The 26,609-nt window shown below is 38.6% G+C and overlaps 1 protein-coding gene across 12 annotated transcripts in view; it reads left to right on the forward strand.

Annotated features, from left to right (window-relative positions):
- The window catches only part of BMAL2 (basic helix-loop-helix ARNT like 2), a 98,051-nt gene that overhangs the window by 59,135 nt on the left and 12,307 nt on the right, over nt 1-26,609 (forward strand). For 9 of the 12 annotated variants that reach the window (XR_014233665.1, XM_082352175.1, XM_082352171.1 and 6 more), the window contains 7 exons: nt 426-505; nt 1,570-1,662; nt 4,666-4,783; nt 5,616-5,759; nt 24,325-24,565; nt 25,045-25,151; nt 25,308-25,458. Coding sequence is in view for 11 of the 12 variants with exons in the window: in XM_082352175.1 (XP_082208301.1) it covers nt 426-505; nt 1,570-1,662; nt 4,666-4,783; nt 5,616-5,759; nt 24,325-24,565; nt 25,045-25,151; nt 25,308-25,458 (934 nt within the window). In the remaining variant the exon portion in view is untranslated. The remainder of the gene's footprint in view (nt 1-425; nt 506-1,569; nt 1,663-4,665; nt 4,784-5,615; nt 5,760-24,324; nt 24,566-25,044; nt 25,152-25,307; nt 25,459-26,609) is intronic. The other 3 variants (XM_082352177.1, XM_082352178.1, XM_082352179.1) reach the window with 2 other exon arrangements.

The raw sequence follows: 26,609 nt of genomic DNA on the forward strand, positions 1-26,609 counted from the left end.
CTGAGCATTTACTACATTTCCATCTCTATTTTTTTTAAAGAAATACTCTATTTTATTTATTTATTTATTTATTTATATTTTTGGCTCCGTTGGGTCTTCGTTGCTGCGTGCGGGCTTTCTCTAGTTGCGGTGAGCGGGGGCTACTCTTTGTTGTGGTGCGCGAGCTGCTCATTGTGGTGGCTTCTCTTGTTGCGGAGCACGGGCTCTAGGCGCGCGGGCTTCAGTAGTTGTGGCTCGCGGGCTCTAGAGCGCAGGCTCAGTAGTTGTGGTGCACGGGCTTAGTTGCTCTGCGGCATGTGGGATTTTCCTGGACCAGGGCTCGAACCCATGTCCCCTGCATTGGCAGGTGGATTCTTAACCACTGCACCACCAGGGAAGTCCCTCCATCTCTATTTTTAATAACTATTTGACTTCTTTATTTTCAGGTATGACAAGTTCTTATGCAGGAAATAATTACAGACCTTCATTCATTCGGGATAATGAGCTCAGACACTTAATTCTTAAGGTAAGTTAAGGGATATGTTTGTCTAAGTTGTATTTGTCCTTTCATTTTTGTTTGAATGGGAGGAAGATTTTTAGTTCTAAAAATTCCTGTTCTAAACATACAGGACTCTGTATTATACCGAATTTCCTTTAAGATAAAAATTTAAGTTATGCAAGTAAATATGTCTTATTAGTTTGGGCTAATGAATGTAGAGGCAGAGGATAGGCACTTTCCAAAGGAGACAGCATAGCCTGTCTTTAATGCTAAGCTCCTTACACTGCCTGATGCACTCACTTCCCACACCGTAGGCTCTATTCCCCACTATTGGCACCTCCTTCAAGGCCATCTACCTTGTACTCAATTCCTTCAGGATCCTGTTCTCTGCAGATGAGCCAGCCACTGCTTACTGAATGAGTTATTAGTCGATGCTTTGCCGTTTCTGTCCTCATCATTTCATGTGCATGCCTGGGTTTCAAATTCACTGGTCTACAGGTTTATTTGACATGGAAAATATGACCATGTCATTGGCTTATCCTGCTCCCAGGAGGTAATACATGTCTTGATCTTGTGCTATTACTACTAGGCTTTATGCCTTAGTATGATTAAATAGAAAGATTTTTGATATACATTTGTCCGTTTTTCTTTTAATTTTTTTAAAGAGCCCTTTTTTATTTGAACAGCTGAATTCAAATATAGTATTCCTGATGCTTCCTTCATCCCAATCTGCACAGTCCTTCCGTCTCAGTGCATCCACAGGCAACCGTTATTGATGTTTTGATATCTTTACAGAGTTTCTGTATGAGTATAGAATTCGACATAGGTAATTTTTATATTTTGAAATATCTCAACTAGATATTCCATGCCTGGACTTTCCAAGTCAAAAACATTACTTTAGACTGGGGTTCAATTTGATTTTATCAGTCTTTTTATGTACTGAGAAAATTTCTTAAAATTAATTTTACTAGCTCTTACAACCACTCTACTAGTTTTATTGCTACAATAATTTCCTTAAAATCTGAATGTATGTGTATGAGAGAGACAGAAGATATCTTTTAAAATATTCACTTTGTATTTTTAAATCCTAGACTGCAGAAGGCTTCCTATTTGTGGTTGGATGTGAAAGAGGAAAAATTCTCTTCATTTCTAAATCAGTCTCCAAAATACTTAATTATGATCAGGTATCCAAAACTGAGGATATTTTCTTACTATGTTTATTAATTTTTTTTTTTTAATTTTTTTTTAGGGGGTGGCTGCGTCGGGTCTTAGTTGAGGCAGCAGGATCTTTCGTTGTGGTGTGGGCTCCTTGTTGTGGCGCGTGGGCTCTTTGTTGCGGCATACGGGCTTCTCTCTAGTTGCGGTGCATGGGCTCTAGTTTGAGGCACGCGGACCCTCTAGTTGAGGCGCACGAACTCAGTAGTTGCGGCACGCGGGCTTAGTTGCCCCATGGCATGTGGAATCTTAGTTCCCCAGCCAGGGATCGAACCCGTGTCCCCTGCATTGGAAGGCGATTCTTTACCACTGGACCACCAGGGAAGTCCCACTACGTTTATTTTGTAAAAAAAACATATCTTGAAGCTCTTTTTCTGAACTCTTTCTTCCCATTGGGCTGTGGGATTGGCTTCTGCTAAGTTAGAACTAAGAGAGATGGGAAGATGTGTGGAAAAAGTATGAATTTTTGTTATTGACAGGAGTGTTCACTTCCTTCAGCAAGTTATTTCATTTTCCTGAACCTCAGCTTCCTCCTATGTAAAAAGTGGAAATTATGATTATACCTGTCTGTCAGGATGTAAGCACTAAATACGATATATTTGAGTGTCTGAAAAATATTAGTCACCCTTCTCTGTTTCCTCCAAGAGACAGCATTATTATTTATTAAGTTATACACACTGCAAAACAGTTTTTGATCTAGGCTCTGTTAACAAACTCTGAAATACATCTTTCATTTAACTAGTGGTGTGATTGATTTGCTTCCTTGTTACTGAACACCATTTAATTTAAACTAGTTACTCAAAAACTATAGCACTGAAACCAACAGAGTGAATAAACTAGCCCCTGTGGTCTCCTTTAAAATAGAAATAGAATAATATAATACATAATAAAAATAATATATATAGCTCTATTTACAGTAGCCAGGACATGGAAGTAACCTAAGTGTCCATCAACAGATGAATGGATAAAGAAGATGTGGCACATATATACAATGGAATATTACTCGGCCATAAAAAGAAACGAAATTGAGTTATTTGTAGTGAGGTGGATGGACCTAGAGTCTGTCATACAGAGTGAAGTAAGTCAGAAAGAGGAAAACAAATACTGTATGCTAACACATATATATGGAATCTTTAAAAAAAAAAAAATGGTCATGAAGAACCTAGGGGCAGGACGGGAATAAAGATGCAGACCTACTACAGAATGGACCTGAGGACACTGGGAGGGGGAAGGATAAGCTGGGACAAAGTGGGAGAGTGGCATGGATATATATAGACTACCAAATGTAAATCCGATAGCTAGTGGGAAGCAGCCGCATAGCACAGGGAGATCAGCTCGGTGCTTTGTGACCACCTAGAGGGGTGGGATAGGGAGGGAGACACAAGAGGAAAGAGATATGGGGATATATCTATATGTATAGCTGATTCACTTTGTTATAAAGCAGAAACTAACACACCATTGTAAAATAATAATAATAATAATATATATAAAGATATAATAAATAATATAGAAATAAGATAGCCCCCAGCTTTAATCTTAAATAACTCCCATTAATCTCAGCCTGTATTCCCCCCAAACTTGAAAATTTGGAGACATAGAAGGCATTCATAGATAATGAGTTAAATAACAGAAAAAGATATTATGAACCTACATACAAAGGGAGTGAAAACCAAATGAATCATGCAGCTGGTTATAGGTGGGGACACAAAAGCAGGGCAAGACTTGATTTTTCTATCTTCTAATTGGAAATAGAGAACATCACACACATACATACACACCAAGATACTTGACAATTCAAGGTAGCTCTTAAGTTCCAAATTAGTAACATGGAGGCCAGTCCCACTGGACACTGACTTTGCATTTCAGAGACCATTCAAGAGACTCACTGACTGCTCAGGAGGACTTTGGGATCCCCATGGTACAGGGTCTGGTCTTCAGCTTTTCAGCTTCAGAAATCTGATTTGTCTATAACAGCAGAGATTGGCACAACATTGTAAATCAACTGTACTTCAATTAAAAAAAAAAACTGATCTGCTCTGAAGCAGTTCTGGGTATAGACTTATCTTAGCCAATCACACAATAGACTGATATATAAATCAGATTGCTAGTGTTTTTTTTCTTTTGTTTAGTTTTGTTTTTGATAGCGATATCTAACCGCCAAGCACTCCAGGCCACTTGGATGAGCTGGTCCATTTTTTTACCTTCTATAGGAATGTCTGCTTGGGTAATAAAGAAGTTCAGAAGAGGGGTGATCACTGTGGGCTTCACATGTGAGGTAGAATGTCTCCTAGGCTTTAAGATGAGCAGAGAAAGGGAGGAAGACATTTCAGGTTGGGAGAAGGAATCTTGGAATTCAGGGAGTAAAAGGCAGTTGGCTGGATCAGCCAGGGAGCTGAGTTCATAGAGAAGAGGTAATGAATTCCAGGTGATGAGACCATGCAAGCGAAGTCATGGGCTGAGGAATGCTGTGCATGTGGGGAGAAGTGGAATGCCAAATGAGACGTATTCCAGGTTGGATTTGCGTTATCAACAGTATGGTAATTATTTGTAAACAGTATGGTAAATTTGAGTTACACCATAAAAATCACAGGTATTCTCTGACTTCTATATTATACTGTAATATAATCTCTTTTACTAATGGTTAAAGTGTAAAGTAAATAATAATAGGCCTTGAAGTAACATGTGAATTGGGGATGTTACCAAGAGTAACAAGAATAAATAGAATGTTAGTTATTAGGTGTGTGTATGTGGTTTGTGTGTATCCAGTTATGGGTCTGTGTGCATGTATTTTTTTCTGTCTACACGTATCACTGTTTTTAACACTGACCAAGCTAAGGTCACCCAGTACAGTAAATGTACCTGAGCTTAAGAAAAAGCCACTTTAAACCAAAGAAAGAGTATCCTATGTCTGTATGAGGAAAGGTAGAAATGACATGATTCTGATTTTCAATGATCATCTACCTTATAAATAGGCTAGTTTGACTGGACAAAGCTTATTTGACTTCTTACATCCAAAAGATGTTGCCGAAGTAAAGGAACAACTTTCCTCCTCTGACATTTCACCAAGAGAGAAGCTAATAGATGCCGAAAGTAAGTACTCATTTCAGCATTCTTACCATTTTATGTAAATGTAATTATTACTTCAGAGTACAGCTGTACAGTGTTTTGAAAACATTAGCTAATTATGGTTTTATCAAGAGGAGAATTATTTAGTAAACTTTATAATCATCAACCTCAGTTTAAAAAAACAATATAACTACATAGAGAATTCATGTATTTGTACACGTATATAGAAACAAATACATTCATCTGAAGATGCTTTGGGGAAAATGTGATTACTTCATATTCTCTATTTTTCATATGCTAATAAAATCTTTATAGGAAAGTATCATTTGGGATAAAAAAATTGCTGGAGTTTTTTTATTATTTAGTTGTATGCTGAGGGACAATTATTCTCTTTCTTAAAAGTGTTAGTTAGGTCTACTCAATGTGAAAGACCTTGTATAATTGTGCTTGAGAAGTATACATATTCTTTATCTTCTCCAGAAATACTTCTCTTCTCTGAAAATGCTTATTGCCTAATAATTATTTATAATATAAAAATAATAATGCTTTATGCTACTGATTACTGTTTTAGTTAAGGTTTTTTTTCATTTAATTTGTATTTCATTTAAATTATCTTTACTATCTGCCCCCCTGGGGAAAAATATAAAGATAAATTTCAAGTGATTATAAGTTATCAAAATGTGATTGCTTGACAAATACATTTTTTTGGTATGTTTCACTTTGGGGTTTACTGTATAATGATGTCAATAACCATTTCTCAAGTAATAGATGACCAGAAAATGTTAGGATATAGATTTCAAAATTATTTGAAAATATTATTTTCTACCTATTCTCTTACCTCTTTGCATTATGAAAGCTGGTTTGCAAGCTCACAGTAATTTCCACACCAGAAGGAGTTGTGTGTATTCTGGCTCAAGACGATCCTTTTTCTGTCGAATCAAGAGTTGTAAAATCTCTGTTAAAGAAGAGCACGAATGCTTACTCAACTCAAAGAAGAAAGGTATTGTCCTTTTGAAATGTCAAGTGATTTGAGGCATGGATATAAAATTAAACGTCCTAAATATTTTCTATACAAGAAAAAAAAATAAGCTGAATGGTCAAGGCAAATAATTGAGGCCAAAAGCATTTATTTATCTAAATAGTTCTGGTTCTGGTGAACCAAGACCGTGTTAAGTAGATCCAACCATAAGTGAATCACCTAACCTACCCAGCAGTCCATATGAGAGAAAACCTTGGCAGCCAACACAACTACCTTAACATGGCTGAAATCTCTGTGATGTTTGATGCAAGTTATAAATTGAGTAGAGGCTAACATTATCAAGTTTTGTATGTGTTTTAAAGACTACGAGATTAATTTCTCTCTCCTTCTGTGAAGAAAAGAGTTTCCACATGGACTTATTTGGTACTAATACTTCAGTCATCTCTTTGCTGTGGTGCATGGCTAGTATCCAGGATAACCATTTTACTTCTGTAAAACCTGGTCTCACCCTCTGCCCCCTGGCCTAGCGTCTTACTCTTTGTTTCTAAACCTTGCAACCGCGTAGGTTGCAACCTCTCTATTCTTTTTGAGAACCACTGCTTTAAACTCTTGTGTCAAGTATGAGATTCTTTGGGAACACAAGAGGAGGAAAGGGCAAGAAAGAGTAGAGGAAGAGGGGGTGCCCTGGGCAGCAGTGCCGGAGACTGGTGCTGAAGTTCTGTGGGTGTAGAGTCCTCCCCCACCTGCATTTTCCCACAGCTTCTATCACAATCTTGTTTCCAACAAGATTACTACATATTGGCTATTCTTACGGAACAGTGATAGAAATAAGCCTGAGATCGTTGCCTGACATAATAGTCTAATTAAATAGATTTTGGTCAGTCAGTTATTCATTGAGTGCCTACTGTGTGCCGGGCACTGTATCAAATGCAAAATACACACTGGAAACAGGCAGACAAATCATGGCTCTAGTGAACTTCCTATTACTGGGACAGGAAGCAGTCAATTAACATATAAATTGGGCTTCCCTGGTGGCGCAGTGGTTGAGAGTCTGCCTGCCAATGCAGGGGACACGGGTTCGAGCCCTGGTCTGGGAGGATCCCATGTGCCGCGGAGCGGCTGGGCCCGTGAGCCACAACTGCTGAGCCTGCGCGTCTGGAGCCTGTGCTCCGCAACAAGAGAGGCCGCGACGGTGAAAGCCCGCGCACCGTGATGAAGAGTGGCCCCCGCTTGCCACAACTAGAGAAAGCCCTCGCACAGAAACGAAGACCCAACACAGCCATAAATAAATAAATAAACAATACATTAAAAAAAAAAAAAAGTACACGTTGGAACCATCAATGATGTTGAATTTAAGAGATTAATTTTTAAAAAAACATATAAATTAATATTTTAGGAAAGTGCAATGAAGTCAATAAAATGAGATAATGAGGATAGGGACTAGGAAGAAGGAGTTACTTTACAGTACTCAGAGAAGGCCTCTCTTAGGGGACATTTGAGCTGAGACCAGAAAGATGAGAAGGCGTCAGCTGTGCAAAAATCTATGGGAAGAAATTCCCGACAGAAAGATAAGTATAGAGACCTGGAGGTAGGAAGAACCTGGTATCTGGGGGCTCAACAAAGACCAGTGTGACTGCATCCTAGATGTGGAAGATGGCATTAGGAAGAGAGGAAGCTGGGGCCAGATCTGGGGACCCACAGGGGCTGGGACAGTGGTGTGCTGGGCAGTGTTTAACAACCAGCTCTCTGAGTAGAGTTCTGATATGGATGTTGGTTCATATTTTCCTTTACATTAATAAGTAAGATAAAAGTTTAGTTTAAAAAACTAAAAATAGAGTTACCATATGATCCAGGGATCCCACTCCTGGGCATATATCTGGAGAAAATGATATTTCAAAAAGATACGTGCACCCCTGTGTTCATAACAGCACTGTTTACAATAGCCAAGACATGGAAGCAACCTAAATGTCTATGGACGGATGAATGGATAAAGAAGATGTGGTACATATATACAATGGAATATTACTCAGCCATAAAAAGGAATGAAATAATGCCATTTGTAGTAACATGGATGGACCTAGAGATTATCATACTAAGTGAAGTAAGCCAGACAAAGACCAATATCATATGATATCACTTATATGTGGAATCTGAAAAGAAATGATACAAAAGAATCTATGTCCAAAACAGAGACCCACAGGCATAGAAAACAAACTTATGGTTACCAAAGGGGAAGTGGGGCGGGGATAAATTAGGAGTTTGGGATTAACAGATACACACTACGATATATAAAACAGATAAACAACAAGGACCTACTGTATAGAGCTGGGAACTATACTCAGTATTTTGTAATGACCTATAAGGGAAAAGAATCTGAAAAAGAATGTATCTATATCTATATCTATATCTATATATATATATCACTTTGCTGTACACCTGAAACTAACACAACATTGTAAATCAACTATACTCCAATTAAAAAAAAAGAAATAACTAGAAGATGAAAAGAAATAACCAGTAGATAAAGATTTATACACATAGATAAAAGCACAATACATATATATGATGGTGAAAAAATAAAAACAAACATAGATTCCAACAACATAAGAGTGGTTAAGTAGCTTTGACAGCTACATGATGGTATATTATGCAACCATTAGAATCATTTATAAGGAATTTGTAATAACACTGTAAAGTTATCACAATGATACGCAAATAATGCAGAGTATACACTATGATTTCAATTACTATAATAACTATAGAAAAAATTCTAAAAGGAAGTAATTCTAAATAGTAATATTAGTTGGTGAAATTTGGCTATACTTCAATTAAAAAAGATAAAAGTGAAACCATGAAGACATATTTTCAGAACTTCACTCATTTTTTTAATGATATGAGTGACTTTGCTGAAATAGTAGTTTTTTAATACTGGAAGATTATTTACTCAATTTTTTGGTGCTATTCACTATATAACAACTATAGACACAATGCACCTTTAAGTTAAATCTTCATTATTAACATTTTGTCCATTGCTTTCATAGGCAGGAAAAAAACCAGTAAATCAAGCCCCAATTTGTAGCTTTGCCAATTTCTGTGGTGTAAATCATCACAGTATGGCTAATTTCAAGCTACCAACATGGGGTCATTGGAGTAGGGAAGGGATGTACAACAACACACCATTATACGGTATCATGGTCAAAAATAATTTTTTTCAATAAATGTTTATTAAGTACACACTATGGGCCAAACCCTGTTCTATACTCTAGGGCCAGAGCAGTGAACAAAACAAAAACCTTGCTGAGCGATTAGTGCTATAAAGATAAAGAAACTAGGGCTACCCTGGTGGCGCAGTGGTTGAGAATCTGCCTGCCAGTGCAGGGGATACGGGTTCGAGCCCTGGTCTGGGAGGATCCCACATGCCGCGGAGCGGCTGGGCCTGTGAGCCACAACTACTGAGCCTGCACGTCTGGGGCCTGTGCTCCGCAACAAGAGAGGCCGCGACAGTGAGAGGCCCGTGCACCGCGATGAAGAGTGGCCCCCGCTCACCACAACTAGAGAAAGCCTTCGCACAGAAACGAAGACCCAACACAGCCAAAAATAAATAAATAAGTTTAAAGCTTCATGGTCAAAGAAGCAAACAAAATAAAAAACATGTTTTCCCTTTGTTGTCTGGGCATTGGCACAGGCTGCTCTCTTTAAAAAAAAAAAAAAAGATAAAATAGAATAAGACATTAGATTTAGAACCAGATCTCAAATCACTGTTTCACAATGTGTTAAAACATGGTTTTAAACAATAATAAGGCATAATTAATTATACTGATGCATTAAATAATATGTATTATAATTTTTAAAGAACAGAAAAGTTTTACCACTAATAAAATTTGTTCTTAAAACCTTGTTTTTCCTCTTTTTCTCTTGTATTTAAAATTTTAGTTTTGTGTTGATAATACACATAATATATTAGTACAAAAGTAGATGTATATAATATATGCACATGAAGGGTGCTTACAGTTTTTTTATAGCATGCAAAATAATGTTTGAAGGCCATTGCTTTAGAGATTAGAGAAGTAGTAGATGAGTCACAGGATACCCCTAGGAACATCTCTGTACTTTTAGTAGACCCCTCACCTGGTAGTGAGAAAGATTGTTTTCATGTTATATGAGGTCCAGTGGGAGCCAAGTGACCATTGCCATCACCGCAGTAACTTACGAAGTACTAAATCAGACACCCTGGGTCTGCCCCCCTTAGGACTTCATATTAAGACCACAGGAAGGTCAAGACATGTAGACCAGCTAGGAGAACCTCACAGAAACATTTCAAAAGATCTGTCCCCAAATAAGGAAGGCTACAGGATGATCAGTGGAGATATGAAAGATTTAAGAGGACAGCTTGGTGATGTGCTTCTCCACCATAATGAAGGTTTAATCCTGAATTGACAAGTGCCCAGTATGGAAGAAAAGATTGGTGCCTGTCAAGCCTGTGGCCCTGGAGGCTTCCCAGACTCAGATCTCCAAAACAGGGTGCCAACAGCAGCACCAGGGCATCCTGCTGGAAGGAATGGAGAATGCAAGCCCATTGGCACATCCTGGACCATTAAAGCACAGGCAACACCTCCTTCCAGGAAATCTTCCCTGACACCCTCCCCTTGCTGGTTGGCTTGAGTCCCCAGTACCCGCTTTTGCTGATCCATTAATAGTCCTGAGCATCTCTTATATCACGGCCCTTTCCACACTGTATCGAAATCATTATTATTTTTTTGTTTGCCTCCCACACTGAACTGAGAGCTTCATGTCTCTTTCCATGATGCCTGGCACACAGTAGGCACTGAAACATTTACTGAAGGCACAAGTGACCATCCTCTCGCCCTTTGTTCCTGATTCACTGCCCACATCATTGCTCTTCAGCCTACAAGAACAATTAAGAATCCAGTGAATTAGTCTACATTATAGTGTTTTTCTTTCACCAAAGAAGCAATTTAAACACATTTTGAGATTTTTTTCCCCCAAGACATTTTGAGCAAATACCATGGACTGAATTATGTCCCCTAAAATCCATATGTTGAAGTCCAGTGTGGTAGGATTTGGAGATGGGACCTTTGGGAGATAATTACGTTTAGGTGAGGTCATGAGGGTGAGGCCTTCCTTCTAAGAGGAGACCCCAGAGAGTTTGCTGTCTGTGAGCACACAGCAAGATGGGAGCTGTCTGCGAGCTAGGATGAGAGTCCCCACCAGAACTCAGCTATGCTGCCCTCCTGATCTCGGAGCTCCAGCCTCCAGAACTGTGAGGAAATAAACTTCTGTCATTTAAGCCACTCAGCCTGTAGTGCTTTGTTATGCGGGCCCCAGCTGACTAGGATGGGAAACAGCTTGGATCATTTTTCTCTACCAGAATTCCAATAAGTAAATCTGAAAAGGCTCTGCAGTGGAAACCAAAGGAATCTTGGCCTTGCTGAAAATAAATGTATGTTTATTAAGTTGGCATTTTACAGTTTATCTTGAAATACGGAACTACGGGTCACAAATCGGTGGTAGGACTCTACCTTGTCTGGGCTCATTCTTTCTTTTACCTTAGAGTTTTCATTTCGTTTTTTGTCAAATTCTAGGACAGCACATGACTGAATATATACAGTCAGTCACTAATAATAATCTTAGAGGTATAATGCTTTCTGTGTCTGGCCTTTTAACCCTTTGTAAAGATACCAAAAGGAAAGTGAGATATCTTCTGTGAAACTACATGGTACTGTGATAGCATTCCAAAGCAGTCTTGTAAATACTGAATCTTAAGCAAAAACACATGTGTATAGTCATAGGTTTAAAAAAAAAAAGAATCCAAGCAGCATTCTTGAAGAATGTAATAATCAAACTTTAGTCCTTCCATGTGGTTTCTAAAAGGATTGTTTTTTAAATTATAAGTTTTAGAGATGTATAAGAGAGGCAGGGAAAGTTTCTTTCCTTTGAAATAAATATTGATAATCCTGCTGGGAAAATACAGATATTTCAAGGATATCTGGTAAATGGTCAATTGGAGCTAATTTATAGTTGAATTCTGTGATGCATTAAAGAAACTGAAATATCTGTAAGTCCCTCCATTGTCCCAGGTTCTTATACTAGGCCCTGCTTCACAATAGCCATGCTGGTGGACAGGCTTTAGGACAGAGTGGACAGGGCCTGGGCTCTGAATTCAATAAAGTTCTAATGTCAGGTCTGCTGCTTAACAACTGTGCGACGTTAGGCAAGTTCCTCTCAATATATGGAAAATGGGTGGGTGGACTGAATTGTGTTTCCCCTAAATCCACATGTAGAAGGCCTTATTCCCAATGTGACTGTATTTGGAGACAGGGCCTTTAAAGAGGTAATAAAGGCTAAGGGAGGTCATAAGAGTGGGGCCCTAATCCGGTGTGACTGGTATCTGTCAGGAGAAGATACCAGGGGTGCATACACGCAGAGGAGGCCACCTGAGGATGCAGTGAGAGAGGCCTCAGGGGAAACCAAGCCTTCCAACACCTTGATCATGGACCTCTAGCCCCCAGAACTTTGAGAAAATAAATTCCTATTGTTTAAGCCACCAGTCTGTGGTATTTTGTATAGCAGCCCGAGCAGACTGATACAATGGCTCGACTAATAGCACCTCACGGGAGTGTGGTTAGGATTACATGCAGCTAAGGCAGTGCTTGGCTCCTAGTAAGCGCTCACTATGTGTAAGCTGTTATTTGTGGCTCAGAAAGAAGAGAGGGAAAATAAAAGAGCAAGAAAGAGAATCCGTATGTATTTAAAATCTGTGTGCCAAGCACTTTGCATAAGTACCTAATTTAATTTTCATAACAATCCTGTGCAAACCATCCCAGTCTTGCAAATGAGAAAAACCAGAAGCCGAAAAAGGTTTTGTAACTTGTCTGAAGTCACATAGAAAGTGGCAGAATCAGGAATCTGGCTTTAAAATCTGTCTTCTTTCCACTATGCCATGCCGCCTATTAGAGTAGCTTCCTAGATGCCAAAGGTTATTAATGGGAGAGATCCATTCTAGATGATTTCTGCAGCAGACACACAGCAAGGGGGTCGGCTCCTGTTGTGGGAATGTACCCCCGCCCACACACAGATGCTCATCCCCACGCCAAGCTGGGCCACACAGATGCCTGCAGTTAGAGCCAAGTATGTTTTCAAAGAGGACTTTTTAATCTGCTCAAGTACTTGACCAGGTATTCACTTAATACTCCAAAGCTCTGTGCTTTGCATGAGGTCGATTTGGCCTAAGGTGATGAGGGCTTGTGTTAACCGTCAGCGGGGCCAGTCCCCACAGTGGAAGAGTTGGAAGTTGGGGAGCAGTGTACGTAGACAGACGTATAGACAGATGCCTGGGCCCTGATGAGGTAACTGCAGAATGTAACCCTGATTGGCCACATGGATGGCTTCCCACTCATGAGACAGTTTTGTATTTTACTTTAACCAAAGGCAGTGTCTGTCAAGTGAAATGATTATCTTTTGCATAGAGTTGCTACTACATTGTTTTTTCCAATACTAATTAGCCAATGGAATTCACTATGTTTTAAGACCACTCCCTATTAATGAAGAAAGCCTGTAGTTAGTAAAGGTGTTTTTCTTCCCTTTTACCAGGACATGCCAATTCCATTTAAAATTTTAAATTATTGCTTAAGACTATTTTTTAGAGCAGTTTTAGGTTTACAACAAAATCGAGAGAGAGGTACAGAGATTTCCCATGTACCCCTTGCCCTCACACATGTATAGCTTCCCCTATTATCAACATCTCCCACCCAGAATGCCATATATATTTTTTAAAACAAGGATGAAACCTACATTGACACATCACAATCACCCAAAGTCTGTTAGTTTACCTTAGGGTTCACTCTTGGTGTTGTACATTCTGTGGGTTTGGACAAATGTATAATTACATACATCCATCGTTATAATATCATACAGAGTATTTTCACTGCCCTAAAAATCCTCTGTGCTCTGTCTATTCATCTCTCCCCCAAACTAGCCCTGGCAATCACTTATTTTTTCTTTCCTACTTTTGCCTTCGTTATATTTAAAGTTAAAAGAAGAGAGACTAGAAAGCAGCTCTTTTAATGCTAATTGAAAATAAATTTAAGGGGCTTCCCTGGTGACGCAGTGGTTAAGGCTCTGCACTCCCAATGCAGGGGGCCTAGGTTCGATCTGTGGTCAAGGAACTAGATCCCACACACATGCCGCAACTAAGAGTTCACATGCTGCAACTAAAGAGCCGGCGAGCCGCAACTAAGGAGCCCTCCTTCCACAACTAAGGAGCCCACATGCCGCAACTAAGGAGCCTGCCAGCCACAGCTAAGACCCAGCACAACCAAATAAAATAAAAATTAAGATTTATGGAAAGGCCATTTCTCAAGATCGGCTATGAGTTGCTCAAGTGGGGCTTCATTATATTATTCTCCGTGATTTTGTGAATATTTGAGATTTTTCCATAATAAAAAGTTTTTTAAAAACATGATTGGCATTAAAAACATGATTTCTACCATGATTCCAACATAAATGCCATGGATTCAAATTTTGAAACAGCTTTTAAAATGGGGTTAAGATTGTTCATGTATCTCCACTTGTGAAATCAAACGCTGATAAGGATGGATGATTGTTACCAAGTGTCTCAGGTATTTCTTAAATTTATCTTGGTAAGATAATCAGTAATCCGTGGGCTTCTTGTGCAACAAGATGTGGCATCCTGTCATGCCCCTTGGCTTCCAGAGTCCAATACTCCTGACTCTCTGCTTGACCTCTTTCTCTGGTCCTTAGAGACAGTTCTGCCCGTGCCAGCAAGGGGCGGACCTCCAGTGCTGGGGAGTCAGTGCTCCCCAGAGGGTCCCTCCTCCACTGACTGAGGGGAGCTGATGGATAAATATTCTTGCTCTCTTCTCCTTGAGGCCGTTCAAGCTGCATAACTGCGGTTCTTGTTCTACATTTTTTTCCCAGAATGCCCCAATAGGTTAAGCTTTAGTTTCCCAAAGTGGGGGCTTGTTGAAAAATGTATCTATTATTAGCTTCTCTGTCTTCCCTGTCTCACTTCCCTGCCAGAGTTCCCTGGGAGCACCTCTCAAATACACTTCTTATACTCAAATCCTTGTCTCAGGATCAGCATCTGTGAGAATTCAAACTAAGCCAGCAAGATACCAAGTTGAGAGACCCAGCCGGCAACTTGTGGAAGAAAAATTTCATAAAGGATTTTTTTTTTTTAATTATGCCTTTTTTTTTTAAAATCTATATATAGAATTTCATAGTCACTTGAATCTACTGATGTTTTTTTTTTTAATTTTATAGCTACTTTATTTATTTATTTATTTATTTATTTTTGGCTGTGTTGGGTCTTCGGTTCGTGAGAGGGCTTTCTCTAGTTGCGGCAAGCGGGGGCCACTCTTCATCGCGGTGCGGGGACCGCTCTTCATCACAGTGCGCGGGCCTTTCACTATCGCGGCCCCTCCCGTTGCGGGGCACAGGCTCCAGACGCGCAAGCTCAGTAGTTGTGGCTCACGGGCCCAGCTGCTCCGTGGCATGTGGGATCTTCCCAGACCGGGGCTCGAACCCGTGTTCCCTGCATTAGCAGGCAGATTCTCAACCACTGCGCCACCAGGGAAGCCCTCATAAAGGATTTTGAAGATACCCTGTGGATTAAGGCAGTGTTTGGGTTGTTTTTGTTTGTTTTTCTCTTTTTAAAATCATGGAGTCAATTGCACATGAATCTACCCTGTGGAGCTGATTGTAAATAATTAGTTTGTGAGGATTGAGGCCCATGACCCCAGTATTTAGGTAAACGTCTAAAGAATTCTTGGGATGAGAGGATTTTCTTTTTTTGAAATTTTGATTTTTATTTTATTTTTTTTTTATACAGCAGGTTCTTATTAGTCATCAATTTTATCCACATCAGTGTATATATGTCAATCCCAATCTCCCAATTCTTCACACCACCACCCCCACCCCCCTGCTGCTTTCCCCCCTTGGTGTCCATACGTTTGTTCTCTACATCTGTGTCTCTATTTCTGCCCTGCAAACCAGTTCATCTGTACCATTTTTCTAGGTTCCACATATATGCGTTAATATATGATGTTTGATTTCTCTTTCTGACTTACTTCACTCTGTATGGCAGTCTCTAGATCCATCCATGCCTCAACAAATGACCCAATTTCATTCCTTTTTATGGCTGAGTAATATTCCATTGTATATATGTACCACAACTTCTTTATCCATTTGTCTGTCAATGGGCATTTAGGTTGCTTCCATGTCCTGGCTATTGTAAATAGTGCAGCAATGAACATTGGGGTGCATGTGTCTTTTTGAATTATGATTTTCTCTGGATATATGCCCGGTAGTGGAATTGCTGGGTCATATGGTAATTCTATCTTTACTTTGTTAAAGACCCTCCATACTGTTCTCCATAGTGGCTGTATCAGTTTACATTCCCACCAACAGTGCAAGAGGGTTCCCTTTTCTCCACACCCTCTCCAGTATTTGTTGTTTGTAGATTTTCTGATGCTGCCCATTCTAACTGGTGTGAGGTGATACCTCATTGTAGTTTTGATTTGCATTTCTCTAATAATTAGTGATGTTCAGCAGCTTTTCATGTGCCTGTGGTCCATCTGTATGTCTTCTTTGGAGAAATGTCTATTTAGCTCTTCTGCCCACTTTTGCATTGGGTTGTTTGTCTTTTTAATATTGAGCTGCATACGCTGTTTATATATTTTGAAGATTAATCCTTTGTCCATTGATTCGTTTGCAAATATTTTCTCCCATTCTGAGGGTTGTCTTTTCATCTTGTTTATGGTTTCCTTTGCTGTGCAAAAGCTTTGAAGTTTCGTTAGGTCCCATTTGTTTATTTTTGTTTGTATTTCCATTACTCTAGGAGGTGGATCAAAAAAGATCTTGCTGTGATTTATGTCAAAGAGTGTTCTTCCTACGTTTTCCTCAAAGAGTTATATAGTGTCCAGTCTTACATTTAGGTCTTTAATCCATTTTGAGTTTACTTTTCTGTATGGTGTTAGGGAGTGTTCTAATTTCATTCTTTTACATGTAGCTGTCCAGTTTTCCCAGCACCACTTATTGAAGAGACTGTCTTTTCTCCATTGTATATCTTTGCCTCCTTCATCATAGATTAGTTGACCATAGGTGCGTGGGTTTATCTCTGGGCTTTCTATCTTGTTCTATTGATCTATGTTTCTGTTTTTGTGCCAGTACCATATTGTCTTGATTACTGTAGCTTTGTAGTATAGTCTGAAGTCAGGGAGTCTGATTCCTCCAGCTCCTTTTTTTCCCCTCAAGACTGCTTTGGCTATTCGGGGTCTTTTGTGTCTCCATACAAATTTTAAGATGATTTGTTCTAGTTCTGTAAAAAATGCCATTGGTAATTTGATAAGGATTGCATTGAATCTGTAGATTGCTTTGGGTAGTATAGTCATTTTCACAATATTGATTCTTCCAATCCAAGAACATGTTATATCTCTCCATCTGTTGGTATCATCTTTAATTTCTTTCATCAGTGTCTTATGGCTTTCTGCATACAGGTCTTTTGTCCCCTAGGTAGGTTTATTCCTAGGTATTTTATTCTTTTTGTTGCAATGGTAAATGGGAGTGTTTCCTTAATTTCTCTTTCAGATTTTTCATCATTAGTGTATAGGAATGCAAGAGATTTCTGTGCATTAATTTTGTATCCTGCAACTTTACCAAATTCATTGATTAGCTAGAGTAGTTTTCTGGTGGCATTTTTAGGATTCTCTGTGTATAGTATCATGTCACCTGCAAACAGTGACAGTGTTACTTCTTCTTTTCCAATTTGTATTCCTTTTATTTCTTTTTCTTCTCTGATTGCCATGGCTAGGACTTCCAAAACTATGTTGAATAATAGTGGTGAGAGTGGACATCCTTGACTTGTTCCTGATCTTAGAGGAAATGCTTTCAGTTTTTCACCATTGAGAATGATGTTTGCTGTGGGTTTGTCGTGTATGGCCTTTATTATGTTGAGGTAGGTTCCCTCTATGCCCACTTTCAGGAGGGTTTTTATCATAAATGGGTGTTGAATTTTGTCAAAAGCTTTTTCTGCATCTATTGAGATGATCATATGGTTTTTATTCTTCAATTTGTTAATATGGTGTATCACATTAATTGATTTGCATATATTGAAGGATCCTTGCATCCTTGGGATAAATCCCACTTGATCATGGTGTATGATCCTTTTAATGTGTTGTTGGATTCTGTTTCCTAGTATTTTGTTGAGGATTTTTGCATCTATATTCATCAGTGATATTGGTCTGTAATTTTCTTTTTTTGTAGTATCTTTGTCTGGTTTTGGTATCAGGGTGATGGTGGCCTCATAGAATGAGTTTGGGAGTGTTCCTTCCTCTGCAATTTTTTGGAAGAGTTTGAGAAGGATGTGTGTTAGCTCTTCTCTAAATGTTTGATAGAATTCACCTGTGAAGCCATCTGGTCCTGGACTTTTGTTTGTTGGATGATTTTTAATCACGTTTTCAATTTCATTACTTGTGATTGGTCTGTTCATATTTGCCTTTTCTTCCTGGTTCAGTCTTGGAAGGTTATACCTTTCTAAGAATTTGTCCATTTCTTCCAGGTTGTCCATTTTGTTGACCTAGAGTTGCTTGTAGTAGTCTCTTAGGATGCTTTGTATTTCTGCGGTGTCTGTTGTAACTTCTCCTTTTTCATTTCTAATTTTATTGATTTGAGTCCTCTCCCTCTTTTTCTTGACGAGTCTGACTAATGGTTTATCAATTTTGTTTATCTTCTCAAAGAACCAGCTTTTAGTTTTATTGATCTTTGCTTCTATTTCATTTATTTCTGCTCTGATCTTTATGATTTCTTTCCTTCTGCTAACTTTGGGTTTCGTTTGTTCTTCTTTCCCTAGTTCCTTTAGGTGTAAGATTAGATTGTTTATTTCAGATTTTTCTTGTTTCTTGAGGTAGGCTTGTATAGCTATAAACTTCCCTCTTAGAACTGTTTTTGATGCATCCCATAGGTTTTGGATCATTGTGTTTTCATTGTCATTTGTCTCTAGGTATTTTTTGATTTCCTCTTTGATTTCTTCAGTGATCTCTTGGTTATTTAGTAACGTATTGTTTAGCCTCCATGTGTTTGGGTTTTTTACGTTTTTTTCCCTGTAATTCATTTCTAATCTCATAGTGTTGTGGTCAGAAAAGATGCTTGATATGATTTCAATTTTCTTAAATTTACTGAGGCTTGATGTGTGACCCAAGATGTGATATATCCTGGAGAATGTTCCATCAGCACTTGAGAAGAAAGTGTAATCTGCTGTTTTTGGATGGAATGTCCTATAAATACCAATTAAATCTATCTGGTCTATTGTGTCATTTAAAGCTTCTGTTTCCTTATTTATTTTCATTTTGGATGATCTGTCCATTGGTGTAAGTGAGGTGTTAAAGTCCCCCACTATTATTGTATTACTGTCGATTTCCTCTTTTATAGCTGTTAGCAGTTGCCTTATGTATTGAGGTGCTCCTATGTTGGGTGCATATATACTTATAATTGTTATATCTTCTTCTTGGATTGATCCCTTGATCATTATGTAGTGTCCTTCCTTGTCTCTTGTAGCATTCTTTATTTTAAAGTCTATTTTATCTGATATGAGTATTGCTACTCCAGCTCTCTTTTGATTTCCATTTTCATGGAATATCTTTTTCCATGCCCTCACTTTCAGTCTGAATGTGTCCCTAGGTCTGAAGTGGGTCTCTTGTAGACAGCATATATGTGGGTCTTGTTTTTGTATCCATTCAGCAAGCCTGTGTCTTTTGGTTGGAGCATTTAATCCATTCACGTTTAAGGTAATTATCAATATGTATGTTCCTATGACCATCTTCTTAATTGTTTTGGCTTTGTTTTTGTAGGTCCTTTTCTTCTCTTTTGTTTCCCACTTAGGGAAGTTCCTTTAGCATTTGTTTTAGAGCTGGTTTGGTGGTGCTGAATTCTCTTAGTTTTTGCTTGTCTGTAAAGCTTTTGATTTCTCCATTGAATCTGAATGAGATCCTTGCCCGGTAGAGTAATCTTGGTTGTAGGTTCTTCCCTTTCATCACTTTAAGTATATCATGCCACTCCCTTCTGACTTGTAGAGTTTCTGCTGAGAAATCAGCTGTTAACCTTATGGGAGTTCCCTTGTATGTTATTTGTCATTTTTCCCTTGCTGCTTTCAATAATTTTTCTTTTTCTTTAATTTTTGCCAATTTGATTACTGTGTCGCAGCGTGTTTCTCCTTGCATTTATCCTGTATGGGACTCGCTGCGCTTCCTGGACTTGGGTGGCTATTTCCTTTCCCATGTTAGGGAAGTTCTCGACTATAATCTCTTCAAATATTTCCTCGGGTCCTTTCTCTCTCTCTTCTCCTTCTTGGACCCCTATAATGCGAATGTTGTTGCGTTTAATATTGTCCCAGAGGTCTCTTAGGCTGTCTTCATTTCTTTTCATTCTTTTTTCTTTATTCTGTTCGGCAGCAGTGAATTCCACCATTCTGTCTTCCAGGTCACTTATCCATTCTTCTGCCTCAGTTATTCTGCTATTGACTCCTTCTAGTGTATTTTTCATTTCAGTTATTGTATTGTTCATCTCTGTTTGTTTGTTGTTTAATTCTTCTAGGTCTTTGTTAAACATTTCTTTTTTTTTTTAATTATTATTACAAATTTATTTTATATATTTATTTTTGGCTGCGTTGGGTCTTCGTTGCTGTGCATGGGCTTTCTCTAGTTGCATCGAGCTGGGCTATTCTTAATTGCGGCGTGCAGGCTTCTCATTGTGGTGGCTTCTCTTGTTGTGGAGCACGGGCTCTAGGCACGCGGGCTTCAGTAGTTGCAGCACGTGGGCTCAGTAGTTGTGGCTTCAGGCTCTAGGGTGCAGGCTCAGTAGTTGTGGCACACAGGCTTAGGTGCTCCGCGGCATGTGGGATATTCCCGGACCAGGGCTCGAACCTGTGTCCCCTGCCTTGGCAGGTGGATTCTTAACCACTGCACCACCAGGGAAGCCCCTAGACATTTCTTGCATCTTCTTGCTCTTTGCCTCCATTCTTTTTCCGAGGTCCTGGATCATGTTCACTATCATTATTCTGAATTGTTTTTCTGGAAGGTTACCTATCTCCACTTCATTTAGTTGTTTTTCTGGTGTTTTATCTTGTTCCTTCATGTGGTACATAGCCCTCTGCCTTTTCATCTTGTCTGTCTTTCTGTGAATATGGTTTTTGTTCCACAGGCTGCAGGACTGTAGTTCTTCTTGCTTCTGCCGTCTGCCCTCTGGTGGATGAGGCTATCTAAGAGGCTTGTGCAAGTTTCCTGATGGGAGGGACTGGTGGTTGGTAGAGCTGGCGGTTGCTCTGGTGGGCAGATCTCAGTTAAACTTTAATCCGCTTGACTGCTGATGGGTGGGGCTAGTTTCCCTCCCTGCTGGTTGTTTGGCTGGCCTGAGGCAACCGAATACTGGAGCCTACCCGGGCTCTTTGGTGGGACTAATGGCAGACTCTGGGAGGGCTCATGCCAAGGAGTACTTCCCAGAACTTCTGCTGCCAGTCTCCTTGTCCTCACGTTGAGACAGAGCCACCCCCTGCCTCTGCAGGAGACCCTCCAATACTAGCAGGTAGGTCTGGTTCAGCCTCCTCTCGGGTCACTGCTCCTTCCCCTGGGTCCCGACGCACACACTACTTTGTGTGTGCCCTCCAAGAGTGGAGTCTCTGTTTCCCCCAGTCCTGTTGAAGTCCTGCCATCAAATCCCGCTAGCCTTCAAAGTCTGATTCTCTAGGAATTCCTCCTCCTGTTGCCGGACCCCCAGGTTGGGGAGCCTGATGTGGGGCTCAGAACCTTCACTCCAGTGGGTGGACTTCTGTGGTATAAGTGTTCTCCTGCTTGTGAGTCACCCACCCAGCAGTTATGGGATTTGATTTTATTGTGATTGCTCCCCTCCTACCATCTCACTGTGGCTTCTCCTTTGTCTTTGGGTGTGGGGTATCTTTTTTGTTGAGTTCCAGTGTCTTCCTGTCGATGATCGTTCAGCAGTTAGTTGTGATTCTGGTGTTCTCACAAGAGGGAGTGAGAGCACGTCCTTCTACTCTGCCATCTTGAAGCAATCCCCAGGAGGATTTTTTAATAGGATTTTTTTAAACTTTAAATAATTGATTAAATGGGTCAAATTCCATCAGTGGATGGAATTACACAATCCCAGCTAGAAATTTGCCAACTGAGTAAATGTTCAAGGTGAGAATTGAGGGACAGATTGAGTTGGAAATTGTTAGTAACCCTGTTGTTAGAGAAGAATTAAAGAGGCTAAGTTCTGTGTGATGAGATTCCATATATAAATGTAAAACATTTTTCAGTCTATATTTTCCGTTGAGTAGAATATTTTTAGTCAGTATCATTTGTAAATTTGCAAGCATCATCAGAAATGCCAAACTCAGTTTATAAGCCTTTTTTAAAGTTAATTTATTTTTTTATTGAAGTAACTTTTGTTTATAACATTATATAAGTTTCATGTGTACAACATTATATTTCTACTTCTGTATACCCTGTAGTATGCTCACCACCAAAAGTTTAGTTTCCATCCACCACCATATGGTTGATTCCCCTTTACTCATTTTGCCCTCCCCTCTACCCCCACTCTCCTTCTCCCGTACCCCTCTGGTGACAACCACTCTGTTCTCTGTATCTGTGTGTTTGTTTTTGTTTGGTTTGGTTTGTTCATTTATTTTGTTTTTTGTTTGTTTGTTTTTTATATTCTAAATATAAGTGAAATCACACAGTATTTGTCTTTCTCCATCTGATGTATGTCACTCAGCATAATATACTCAGGGTCCACCCATGTTGTCACAGATGTACGCCTTTTTATTTTTGACTGCCATCTAATTTTGTTAATATGAATGAAAACCTTGTATTACCCTTATCCCAATTTTTAATTCCTTTAAGATATCTTGGATGTTGGGTGAGGTGAAAAAGCAAGAGCCCAGGTTTCTCATTTAACTACCTGGGTTGATTGTGGTGTCATTAAGCAGGATATGGAATAAGTGATAAAGGTTTGGTTTGGGGTTGGAAGAGATAACAACATGTAATTTAAGCCGTCTGTGGGCCGTGGAGGGGATGATGTCTGTTGGGTGTTGAATGCAAGGTTCTATGCGGGGCTTACAAGAGCTAAACTATGTTCCCTGCTTTATTCTGCCACTTCCCCATCACGTACTATGCTTCAGCCGCTTCTGACTGCTCGCTCTTGACTGTGTTTGCACTGGCTGTTCCCTCTGACTGGAACACCTTTTTGTATTCCTCCCCCTCCATCACTCAGGCAACTCCTGTTTGAACACCTTCTATGACAGGCACTCACTACCATCAAATAGCACCACAGTAGCAGTTCACAGAGGGAGTTCTGGAGCCAGCCTGTCTGGATGTAAACCCTCAGCTCCACCCTTCCCTGCTGTGACCCTGGCAGTAACTCTCAGTTTCCTGAGATAATGGGGATGATATTAGAACCTCTCATAGGACTACTAAGAAGAATAAATGAATTATTCATTTAGAGAACTTAAAACAGAGCATGGCACATAAAGTGTTCTTTACACCTTTGCTATTACTATTAGTTGCTATCTTATAAGACAGCCCATATCATCCATTAAAAAAAATTTTTTTTTTTAAAGATTTGTAATAACAGTCTTAGCAGAAGGTGCTGACTTAAAACAATGACTGTTCTGGTCTTTTCTAAATCTTATCACAAACAACTGCTTGAAGTAATTTTTATCATCTTTCCCACCCCCTTTTTAACCTTTAAGTTACTTTTTTGTAGATTGCCATAATCTGTATACTGCCTATCTTTTATACTGTCATTGTTTTCTTAAGCATTTCCTGTTATTTGAATATATGGATTATTTTCAATTTTTTATTTTTCTGGTTGGATCTGTTTGATGAGCTTTTTCTTATGAGTTAATTGCTTAAGATTTTTTTGAAAAGTAAAATTTGAGTCAAATTTTAGTTTTATACATTTTATTATAAATTTCTCTAAATGTTCTCTGAAATGTCTCTATAATCTATTATAATCATATGTATCTATTAGCCATTATAAGTGCTTACATAAGAAATTTATGAATATATCCATGTATCCTTTAAATTTATGAATATAAATTATAATATACCAAAATTTAAATAAGCTGAAAACAATACTTCTGTAGCTGAGAGCAAGGGAACATGAAGTTTAACTTCTTCTAACACATAAAGACTGTAATTTAAAAAATTAACTTGGAAATAACAAAATAACTATAGACCTATTTAAACCAAAATTAAAGCAATCATTTTGATGTAGTACGTATAGTTTAGTTCTTGAGAAAAATAACCCATTAGGAATGAAGTTGTTAAGTAAACATGACTGATGATTTCTTTTTAATGCAATCCTATTCCCTTTTCATATTTAGCATATTTAAAGACTATTTCATAGCACAATTATAACTATTATAAATGTCAGTGTAACAAATTTAAGAATTCATAATGGTTCAAAAGCTTTTTCAATTTTTATCTTGTTTTTTTAGTTTTATTGTGATATAGTTGACAAATGCTTTTTTTTTTTTAAACCTGTGAATTAGATCATAGAAAATTCTGTACTATCCACTGCACTGGTTACTTGAGAAGCTGGCCTCCAAATATAGTTGGAATGGAAGAAGAAACGGACAATAAGAAAGACAGTAGTAATTTTACCTGCCTTGTTGCCATTGGAAGATTACATCCATATATTGTCCCACAGAACAGTGGAGAGATTAAAGTGAAACCAACTGAATTTATTACCCGTTTTGCAGTGAATGGACAATTTGTCTATGTTGATCAAAGGTAAACATTTATGTGCCATAATGATTAGAGTTCAATGAGATATTTAAGGCTACTAAAGATGTGGCTTAGTAGCATGGCTGGAATTTTTTTAAGGCTTTAGAACAGGAAATAAAGTTTAAATGAAATAAGGATATGGATATATCAGTAAATTTGTTCAAGCCAAATTGTAAACTTGAAATATTTCTTAGCCAATGGTGCAGAAACTGGGCATGGTCTATGGCCACAATTTTATTGGTGAATGGTAGGAATAGCATACCCTGGATTGGGTAGGTGGCCTCTGGAGTAGCCTGGTGCCTGGGTGTCCATTCTGCTTTGCAGCTCTAATCTGGGTCTAGGGCAACCAAAGGAGCCCAGTGAAGCAAATGGGTTACTCATCCCCCCGGTCTACTTCTCTACTATCCTGACCATGTATGGACCAACAGTATTCTCAAGGGGATACATTCACCAATTCTGAACTTTATTTTTAATTTTAAAACCAGGGCAACAGCAATTTTAGGATATCTGCCTCAGGAACTTTTGGGAACTTCTTGTTATGAATATTTTCATCAAGATGACCATAGTAATTTGACTGACAAGCACAAAGCAGGTATGCATTGAGTGGGATCGTCTTTTGGTACTTTTTAATTACAACTTCAACTCTTAATTTTTCATTCCTGTGAAATCTGAACCTTGAATTAATCCTTAAGGGATTGATTTATATAGTGGTAGACTGTTATGCTGATTATTATCTTTTCTTGTTAAGTTCTGCAGAGTAAAGAGAAAATATTTACAGATTCATACAAATTCAGAGCAAAAGATGGCTCTTTCGTAACTTTAAAAAGCCAGTGGTTTAGTTTCACAAATCCTTGGACCAAAGAACTGGAATATATTGTGTCTGTCAACACTTTAGTTTTGTAAGTAATTTTTTATGTTGTTAAGACCTTTATATTGATTTCAAATGAGTATCTTTGCTTCCCTCTTTTCATCTTGCTAAATCATTAAAACTGTTTGATCCTCTGGCTTTATAACTTGAGTATAATGCCATTTGCAGCAACATAGATGGACCTAGAGATTATCCTACTAAGTGGAGTAAGTCAGACAGAGAAAGACAAATATCATATGATATCACTTATATGTAGAATCTAAAGAATGATACAAGTGAATTTATTTACACAACAGAAATAGGCTCACATAGAAAACAAACTTATGGTTGCCAAAGAGGAAGGGGGGTATAAATCGAGAATTGGGGCTTAACAGATATGCAGTATTATATATAAAATAGATAAGCAACAAGGACCTACTATATAGCACAGAGAACTATATTCAATATCTTGTAATAACCTATAGTGGAAAAGAAACTGAAAAAGAATATGTGTGTATATATATATGTATATGTATATTAATCACTTTGCTGTACCCCTGAACCATTGTAAATCAACTATACTTCAATTTAAAAAAAAACCCTTTGTGATCCTCTGGCTTTGGAACTTGAGTATATATTTTGAGTAATTCATTCACTGTTCATTGGCGTTAGTTATCAGAATTAAGCTAAAAGTTTGCTCTTTTATAAAAAATTCCTTTTGGCTTAGTATAAAATGTGACAGTAAATGCATTTATTCAGGCAATTGTTTCGTACCCTTCATGGCCTTGCTTTGTCCTTCCAAAAAACTATGTGGATGTGGCTTTAAACTGTTTAAAATGGTAAGAAACTGTTTTGCCCTCCACATCATTTTTGCATGTCCATCTTCTGAGCCTTGGGAGCGCATATGCTTGTGTAGGAGTACTTGGCTGAGGGATAAGCAGAAATCCAGCCTGTTCACTGCCTTCCAAGCCCTGGTCTATGGCTGTGTCAGCCTGAAGGAAGAGCCAGCTTTTCCTGATTTGCTCAATATGCTAGCATGGCCTTGTTCTAAGTATTATTTTTCTATGTTTCTCTTTAAAATTGCTATAAGGTTTTATCAAACCAATTCTATTTCCTTATGTACAATATTTAGTTTAAAAAAAGAGCCCCCCAATTCTTAGTACCTCCAGCAGGTACTAATTACCCATCCCAATAATTCTATTA

Source organism: Balaenoptera borealis (assembly GCF_965194805.1).
Source record: "Balaenoptera borealis genome assembly, chromosome: 13".
NCBI lineage: Eukaryota > Metazoa > Chordata > Mammalia > Artiodactyla > Balaenopteridae > Balaenoptera > Balaenoptera borealis.